Source organism: Arachis ipaensis, chromosome B9 (genome assembly GCF_059453495.1).
Source record: "Arachis ipaensis isolate K30076 ecotype BB chromosome B9, ASM5945349v1, whole genome shotgun sequence".
In the NCBI taxonomy this organism is placed as follows: domain Eukaryota; kingdom Viridiplantae; phylum Streptophyta; class Magnoliopsida; order Fabales; family Fabaceae; genus Arachis; species Arachis ipaensis.
Genome location: NC_142444.1, coordinates 157395640 through 157404906, shown reverse-complemented (window position 1 = coordinate 157404906; position 9267 = coordinate 157395640). Strand labels below are relative to the sequence as shown.

At 35.6% G+C, this 9267-nt stretch overlaps 2 protein-coding genes across 7 annotated transcripts; both read right to left on the bottom strand.

The window, feature by feature from the left end:
• Window positions 1–526: 526 nt before the first annotated feature.
• On the bottom strand, window positions 527–5642 carry BBX27 (B-box zinc finger family protein). Of its 5 annotated transcripts, none has more exons than XM_021111100.2 (7): window positions 4881–5022; window positions 4044–4264; window positions 3619–3937; window positions 2930–3277; window positions 2251–2475; window positions 1376–1686; window positions 527–796 (listed from the first exon to the last, which is right to left on the bottom strand). In XM_021111100.2, exons 3-7 carry the CDS (start codon window positions 3820–3822, stop codon window positions 706–708), a joined length of 1179 nt encoding a protein of 392 aa, XP_020966759.1. In that variant the 5' UTR covers window positions 3823–3937; window positions 4044–4264; window positions 4881–5022; the 3' UTR covers window positions 527–705. The 5 variants fall into 5 exon arrangements, with proteins under 5 accessions (XP_020966759.1, XP_020966757.1, XP_088355694.1 ...); XM_021111098.2 differs by adding an exon at window positions 4384–4504 and having other exon boundaries at window positions 3619–4264; window positions 4881–5020; XM_088499568.1 differs by adding an exon at window positions 4384–4504 and having other exon boundaries at window positions 3619–4260; window positions 4881–5020.
• Window positions 5643–6119: 477 nt separating this feature from the next.
• On the bottom strand, window positions 6120–8500 carry LOC107617537 (Ubiquitin-like superfamily protein). 2 transcript variants are annotated; one of them, XM_016319311.3, is made up of 7 exons: window positions 8347–8500; window positions 8174–8252; window positions 8031–8089; window positions 7795–7940; window positions 7257–7443; window positions 6701–6874; window positions 6120–6468 (listed from the first exon to the last, which is right to left on the bottom strand). In XM_016319311.3, exons 1-6 carry the CDS (start codon window positions 8350–8352, stop codon window positions 6707–6709), a joined length of 645 nt encoding a protein of 214 aa, XP_016174797.1. In that variant the 5' UTR covers window positions 8353–8500; the 3' UTR covers window positions 6120–6468; window positions 6701–6706. The 2 variants fall into 2 exon arrangements, with proteins under 2 accessions (XP_016174797.1, XP_016174795.1); XM_016319309.3 differs by having other exon boundaries at window positions 8031–8092; window positions 8347–8480.
• Between the last annotated feature and the right edge of the window lie 767 nt (window positions 8501–9267).

Sequence of the window (9267 nt, the reverse complement as noted above, 5' to 3'; positions counted from 1 at the left end):
TCAGATCGGAACAGATCCAAATTTAAAAACTGCGAATTTGGGATCCGATCCGATTATTTTAGTGCGGATCAGATTGGAATTTTAGCCAATCCGCGTTCACCCCTAATCGAAAGACTAATTTGTTGTCCTTTACTCCTTTTATTGCGATAAATGAATTTGTAATTTCTAAATATTAAAAGATAACTAATCCGGATATTGATTTCTCCTCCAATGAGTGAAGGGCTTCCCTTGTGTCACGGTTGTTAAGTTAGCCACACAATTCTTCTCATAATGACTTTCCATAAAACAAGCAATGGTCAGATTACATTTCCTTTTCATTACAGCTTCGGTCCATGCAGACTATTATAACTAAAACAATCTCAATTAGCTGTTCTTGTGGTTTTGTCAAGCCTAAGGAGCAGATGTCCCTTTCTCTGTTTTGTCTCAATTCACAGAGCTACAACTGAAAATGGCTGCTAGCAGATTTGAATGGGAGACTAATATGTGTAGATCTTATCCCTTATTACTAATTAATTAGAAGCACACATGTTAAAACTTCCAAATAAGAATTAGTATATTAACATTATGGTGCTCCCTATACTTGTTAGAAATATATAAAAGTATGTGTATGATGAAAATGAAAGAATCAGTTGGTGAAATGAACATGAAGATGGATAATACATTATATATATATATAAAGCATTCACACGCTATTGCTAGCTAAGGTCAATAGCTTTCTGCCTTGGCAGTGCCTTTCACCTTCTTTCTTACATTAGCTCCAGGTTTCCCAGATGGGAGTCGAACTTGCTTCTCGTTCCTGGAACCAAAAGAATATAAACAAGAAAAATGTGAAAAATAGTGGCATACATATATCAGTTACTAGGGTAGATCACACTGAACTCATCTAAAGTTAATTAAAGGACATTACATACGGCACACTTCAATTTATACAATACAAAGGTATTGATTATAGTTATATGGAACGCAATATGTTCCGATACGGGAACAGGTTGGTAGTATAAGGTACACCATATGTAAAACATTTTATGTAGAAAGTATACTTATGATGTTCCGGTACGCAGATGGATTATGAAATGGTATGCACGAATTAGTATGCAGTAGATCACCTAATTAGTGAATTCATATGACTATGATATCGAATATTATATAATTTATATCTCGGGAGATTAGTGTAATTGACCCTAATTGGTATTTCCAGGCTCATCCTGCATTATTGCGACTATTAAAACCAGCATGGTAAACAATAATAGTAAGCTCAGATATTAACAACAATACTGAGATGGAGATTGATGCAATTTTCTTCTGAAATCAGAAAGCACCATAGTATGTGATTGTTCAAAACAAGGAAGGCTGAAGGGAGATAATTAGCACTTACCGTCGAGATGGCTTCTCTTCATACGTGAGAGTGAGATTTTGTGTGGCCTCCATATGTGATATCTCCAATTCAGCTGAATTTCCTAAATAGCCTTTCTCTTCACTGCAGGGAGAAAGGGCACCGTCATTGTGATAAGTAGGATTGCTTGCAGCCCAGAATCTTGAAACAGACGATGACACAGTTGACTCGAATGGTCGAATTGTGTGTGGAGGATCTGTGCTTCTTGGATAATGCTGGATGTTGGTACTATCGATATCCTTGTTCTCATGAGCTGATTGCAAGATGGTAATCGATATGGCTGCCGAAGAATCCTTTCATCACAGACAACAGCAATAACATAAAAAAATAATTTATTTCTGAGGCAGGATATATCATTGATGTTGTTACATTCACATCTTAGATCTTAAACACTAGCTCAATCATCAACACCTGTAAATAGTTGATTATAAGATTTTGTTGAAGACCAAATGGAATCAACTTTAAATTAACAAGTTCATATGTTCTTCTAAATGTAATTTATGCTTGTGCTACACAATAAAGGACTCAAACCATTGCACCACATATAGAACTATAGAAGGCTACAATAGCCACTCATTTTTCTATTTTATAAAACACTATATTTGTAAAAGGCTGCAATAACTTTTACATACATATGCCAACTTTGTAACTTCATTTACTTGTTTGGAATCACTAACAACAATGAATGACAGCAACGAATTTATGCAAACATAATTCATGTCTACAAAAAGCTATCCATATGATCCATGTTCTGCTCAAGCTCATATAAAGTATATGATGATGCTTTAATATAACACGCGTTGAATATAATGTTAAGATGTTAGAAATTTCAGAGAGCAGAAGGTATAAATTCAGACCTCTATTGCACTTAGATTGTCAATATCTGACTTATCAATTGACATATCCTTCTCTAAAGAGGAGCAGGAAACATCATTATCATCAAGCAGTGCTCTAACTGGATCTTGATCTCCAAATAGTTCCTCAAAGTTTTGGAATGTTAGATCAACGTCAGGTATGTTGAAATCATCTCGACAAACAAGTTCTTCACATATCCCAAGGTCTTGTATGTTTTGGGACCACAACTGCAAAGATTCACAAAAAGAATTTTCCAAGATGACCAAAAATCCAGAGGCTTGAGTATTGAATCGATAAAATGACAACCAACCTCATTTGAATAAATAGAATGTTAATAGTCACTGCAACAAAGAGTATACAAGTGTTTGCTTACACTGCTAGATGTCAGACATTCAATTAATTTGGCTTGTCTTACTAGTAAATTTGGGGTGCTTTGAGTTGCCTATATAAGGCATATTATCTTAGTTAACATCAGCATAAAATGTTGAGCATTTTGAGATTATTTTCTTTTTAACAGGATTATTAGACTAAAAAGAGGAAAAGAAAAATTATGTATTGCACATCTTTATGAACTGAACGCCATATTTCCATATGATTTGGCACTAAGACCCATATCAAAAGCATGCTTATCACTGCAGAAAAGTCTAGAGCAGCAGAATAAGTTTGTAGTTATAGGCTGACCTGATTACTTCGGGGTGGACTTTTCCCTGTCCAGAATAACTCTCCATGTAAGGGAAGATCTACAATTGAAGGTAAGTTATCAAGCTGAGAAAACGTAGAAGGCAAAGGTTCAGGATTCAGCTCCACTGTGTGACTGTCTTTTTCCACAACATCCTTTGAATTTTGTTCTTGCTTATTGAACTTTTCATCTGATTTCTTGATAGTTTGATATGCTGAAGAAGTTAAGTCTGTTTCTTCTTCAGGTCCATTTATCTTTATAGTTTGATCAGTATTCTCATTTAGCTGAAGCTGTTTTAAATCAATAATCTGCTGCAGAATCTTTTTTCGCTCTTGATCACTGTATAATATCTGCAAGACGACTTATACCAGGTTTCAAATTCTACAAAAACAAAGGCTTAAATTCAAGCATCCTTTCATTGCATAAATCCAAAAACAAAATGAAAGCAATTAAAGTATAGGTCCTTTTCAACTCTCAACTAATAACCACTCCATATTGATATTCATTTTCAAAATGAATATCAAAGGTAAACTAACATCCAGTGATCCAACCTCTGTATCCTCATATATGGGCTGCTTTAAGTTATGTATTCGCTTCAGATTTTTGCAATCAATCACTTTTTAAGTACCATTTTGTCTGTTAATCTAAAAAATTTACATGGCTAATCAATATATATAATCATCAGGCATACCTGACCTTGTCGACTGCTCGATCCCCCATGAAGTTTGGCCTTAGATGATATTCGACTTCTAGCCCGTACAGAGGTTTGTGCCATATTTGAATCAGCGGAAACACATGAAGCAGATCCAAACAAATCCTCACAGGTGATGTTTTCCATCTCATTCAAGCCAAAACACCATAGCATCGCAAAGTCTTTAGCAGAAGGGCAACCCATGAAACTTCTGATAGCTCGTTTTCGATGTGGTAAAGACACATCGTGCAGCTTCTGATCACACTCTTGACAAATTAATATTTTGTGATCCAAACACTGCACATAAGCAAGATGGTACCTACAAGAGTTACAAACAAGGGTCCGAAGATGCCGGCTGGACAGTGCATTCGCAAAATGCACCTTTGAATCACAGGATAGACACAGATAAGCTGCATCAGCCTTACAATAAACAAGTGGCCTCAAATCCGTGCAGAATTCGCAGACCTTCTCCATTCCCTTTGGTTTTCAAACATGAAAATGAGCACTGAAATTGTGAAACTCCATGCTACGCTGCCAGCAATTTGAATGTAGTAGAATCCAGATATTAGCCTAGCTGGTCTCAGATAGATACAGAGACCTTTTCCATCAAAGGCAAAGTCAAGTTAAGGTATCCATTCCGTCCTGTCTAAAGCAAAAAACAAAAAAACAAAATGTAAAATATAAAATAAAAACAAATCAGAATATAGCTAAAAAGAAGACCATAAGTTTACATCAAAATATAGTTGCATGGAGTTGAATCCTTACAACAATAATAAAAAACGATGGTAACCAGTAATAAGGCAGTAAAAGTCAAACTTCAGATCCTAGTTCTGTAGCTCCAATTTTGTTGGATATCCGAAAGGGAAAAGTTGCATAGTCAATTAAACTGTTGCATGCGGAACACACTGTAGTTATAGTATGATAGTTGTCATCATCACTCATCAATAATAATCATCACATTCATGCACATGCCCAGCTTGGAAAATTCCAAATTAATGGTAACTTAGTAACAGCAAAGCACTGTAACCTCCCAAAAATGAAAATACCAAAAAAAAAGCCAAATAAAGAAAAGAAGATCCCAATTATTAAAGTTCCCAAAAACAAATAAACAATTATAAAAGCCCAAAGTTAGAAAGCAGTCCGTCCTTGTAAGAGAGAGAACTAGCATGAAATTCTCGTGAAACTCAGAGAAGCAAGCAGGCGGAGGAGCTGACTTCACAAATTACATGGAAAACTGCAAAAGAAGAAAGGAAGAGACGTACCCGTGATTGTTTCCCAATAAAACCAGCAACTAATTTTTTTTTCCTCTCTAAAGGAAGGAATTGAATTGATCCAACTATGTAAGGAGAAATTAGGGAGTTTGGGAGAAGAACTAAGAAAAGAGAAGAGTGTGACGAGTGTGAGGTCGTGTAATGCGTTGTATGAAGGAGAGAGGAGACATGCGTTGCTGGGTTTGGGTGTTGGTGGTACGGTCGTTGTAGGTGTTTGCCCCAATGGTGGAGGTGACGTGTCATAAAGAGAGTGAACTTTCCAGCGTGGAAGGGAAGACGTGGACAAGGAGTGGTGGGGTCCAGGGACGTTATCCGATGCATAGTGTAGTGCGTGCCTCACCCTCCCTCACATGTGAAAAGAAAGGTCAAGGTAATGGTAATGTTGATCCGAAAGTTCATCACTCCGCCAATCAAAATTCGCCTTCTAACTTGCTAACCGGGATGGGCGCGGGGAACCTTGTAGGACCCACACCCCTTCAACCCACCCCCGTGATTCACGAGCCACACCCATCTTAACCTTTTCCATCTATCTACTATCTTCTATCGAGTCAAGGCTTTGTTATACTATCACAGGACAAACTCACAATTTATTTGTTAATTTTGGGCTCAACGAAACACAATTTGAAATCATTTCAGTTTTGGAATGTCAGTATTAAGTTCATTGTGCATTTGAATCTACAGGCAAAAGCGTTGAAAATAGGGACAACAGGGTAGTGCAGATAAAAGAAAAGTGTCGGTGCCTACAACTATTACTACAATTTCAGAAAACCTTCAATATACGAAAATAAATGGGTATTACTAGGTTTCCACTTATATGCATCAAATTGTGACAGTCAATATGATTATTTTTTCCACGAAATATGAAGTTGTTTATACTAGCACGGTGGGTACTTCAGCAGTTCAGCCCATTGATTTGCAAATTGCAACTCTTTAAATGTTTTCTAAATTCTAATTGAAAGTGAATCCTCGCTATGTACGGCGTTATGCATGTAATATATAGATTTATTATTATTGTTATTATTTTTTTGTCAGATTAATGTATATATTATTATAAACATAATGGACCACATCAAATGGCATCAACTTGATAAATTAAAGTAATAAATATAGTCAATGACGACTTAATATAAAATATAAATACATAAAGGAAACTACAAAAGAATAGAACAAGCAGAGAAGAACAAAGTGGTTCGTTCGTCCAAGTTCAATATCCCTGAACAGTGAAGACTATTTACCATATAATATCGAACTAGAATATGGATTCCCCTTCCCAAAATTTAAATCAGCATCGTTCCATTAGTTTGTGACAAACAAAAATCAAACATGGGGATTCCAAAAACTCCAAATAGCGTTTTTGCATTTTTTTTTTCACAGAACTATACCAAGTAGCCGAGAATCTTCTACCAAAAACTTTAGCTAAAACGTTCCCAAAAAACATATGCTGTACAATTAGGTCAAATATTGTCAATATGTTCGGCTTTCTCCTACAATACAGAGACACAATGATGACAATACAAACACTTGACGACAAAAAACAGAGGCTCCAAAATGCCAGGATGAGCATCCCTGATTGATAGACCTGAATGAAGGTACATTAGATTATTAGTAAGAAATCAGATTATAAATATTTTCAAGCTACAATTTGGGCTCTGCTAACTATTTTTACAATAGATCCCTCCTACTTTTTACTTTGGATACTTTCATCATTGTGACACATTTAGAGTCAATTCAAGTCGTACACAGCATCAAAAAATAGTATTATAACAAGATTACAGGAATGAATAATTTGTAGAAGCTATAAGATGTCTCACCCTATATCAGCTTGATTTCACATGAACTTCAATCATGTCACCATCTTCCATCCCAAGGGTATCCGGGGTTTCGGAAGGACTGATTTTATCACCATCAAATGATAACACTATCTTGTTTTGATCACATCCCAGTTTCTCAGCATACATTTTGAAAATCCTTTCAAACTTGTCATCCTACAGAGAATTGAAGAACAAGATTCAGACATCAAGCTGAAATATAAAAAAATTATCTCCACTCTGCCAAATTATCATAAAATATGACCTAAAAAGAAATGCAAAATCAGATCTTTCTAAACTGATCTTTTAAGCATCACAAACTGTGGTTTAAATGGTGCAAACTGAAATTCAATTTATTTCATTTCAACATATATAGCAGAGTCGCCATGTCCTACATTTCAACACAAGTTTTAGTTACAAGTTACAACCTATATTTGACCACAAATGCAAAGCACTAACTTTTTGAAAAAGCAGACTATAGTTTTGAAATTACAAAGCAATAAGAAATACAAATAGTACAATGACTACACGAAGTATAACTACTGGAGAAATTATATACCCTGTACACACGAACTGGCTTCTTTTCGCTCTTGTCTTGAATTGAGATCAAAATCTTAGGTCTTTCTGCAGGTTTTGATGTTTTCTCACTTGTATCATCCATGGAAGACTTCGGTGAATCACAGATTTCACTTTTTTCAGACTCCTCAACAGTTTTGAACAAATCTTGAAGTTCCTGCTTCTTCAATCTACATAGATGAATAAAACCTTATAAGAAACTCTACCAAAAACGTGGTAGGTTTTCTTTTAAAATCAAAGATAACTGAGCATGTTTTCTTCTGTTTCAACTTTCAATTAGTCATTACTCTTATCCACATTATTTTTTTTTTGGTGACTACTCTTATCCACATTATTAACACACAAACAAGAGGGAGGTATTACCAAAAAAAATCTAAACTGTTACAGTTCATCATTTCATTACACAATCTAGATATTAGTGTGGATCATGCAACATGCTTAATTGGTTAGATAGTAATAATCGCAAGGATCTAGCAACTGTAAAATGAAAATTAGTTTGAAGAGTAAAAAATGCACATAACCTCAACTTCTTGAGTGTTGAATCTTCATCAATAGACTTGTGTGCATCAGTAGAGACCTTTGGTGGAGGAGGCAACCAATCATCCTCATCGTCAATATCCACAACCGGCACCGGCTTCACGTCAGTCTGCTTCTTCTCAGGCACAACCTAAATCCCAACAACAGTTTCAATAAGTTCCCAAATTGCAGAAACAATCAATTGCAAATAGGTAGAAAGTCGGAGCAATGCTGTAATTACAGGATCATGAGAGGTTTTTCCCTTCTTGGGGGGAACAACATCCTTATCAGCATCATCATCTTCTGAGATTCATCAACAACAATTAGGAATTCAAATTCAACTTCGACTAAGAAGCAAAAGAGAAGATATTTTCGGATTCAAACCATCGTCGAGGGAAATGACGGGGGGCTGAACGCGACTGTAATCAAACAAGGGCTCTAGTTCATCGGCGAATTCGTCGTCCTGCATAGAGAAAAGAAAACTGAATTAGGGATTTGAGAGAAACCTAGGGTTCATAATTGGCGGTAATCCTTGATTTGAGTTTGAAAAACCTCACCGTCATACTTCACGACTCACGACCCACGCGCCCTTCTGGTGCTTGGCGGCGTCTCGAATCGTATGTTTTAGTTCTATGCTTCTATAGATCTATTTCTTTTTCTTTTTTTTTTTTTCGGTGACTAGATCTATTTCATATTTTAAAAATGAAGATCAACATATTTTATTTATGGTGAAAACTCAAGTACAGTCTACTTCACGTGAAGTTGATATCGTTAGATATAGATAAAGATTTAGTCAAATCAGTTAAACATCTAATAGCTCTCAATTATCAACTTCATGTGAAGTCGGCTGCAGCTGAGTTTAGGGGTGAGCACGGGTCGGTTTGGTTCGGGTTCAAGGTGAAATTAGAATTGAACTGATCAAAATATAATTGGTTCGGTTTGGTTTGGATTTGTATTTTTTTTGTGTATGTATCCGAACCAAACCAAACCGATTAAGAACGGATTGGTTCGGTTCGGATAATTGGGTACCTGATGACTTTGAAATTTATAAAAAAATCAAATTTTTATCTTAAAAATTCAACAAGTACAATAAACATGTAACATTAATATAAATAATCTAAACATGTTAAACACCAAATACATTAAAAACTAAACTCATTAAAAGCCAAACATATTAATAGTGAATAATCTCACTAAAAGTCACTAAAAATCATATATATTTTTTTTATTTTTTTATTTAATTAATATATGATCGGATTTACAGGTTGGTTCGGATTCTGCACCCCCAGAATCGATAGCCGAACCAATCACTAACAAAGGCCATTGGTTTGGTTCGCGTTGGACTCAATTACCCGTTGGTTTCAGAACCAATTTAATTAGTTCGATTCGAGTTTGGATAGGTAATCAAGTACCCACTACCCGTGCTCACCCCTAGCTGGTTTCCACCTTTATTTAAAATAGTTCCTTTTTCAAAGATT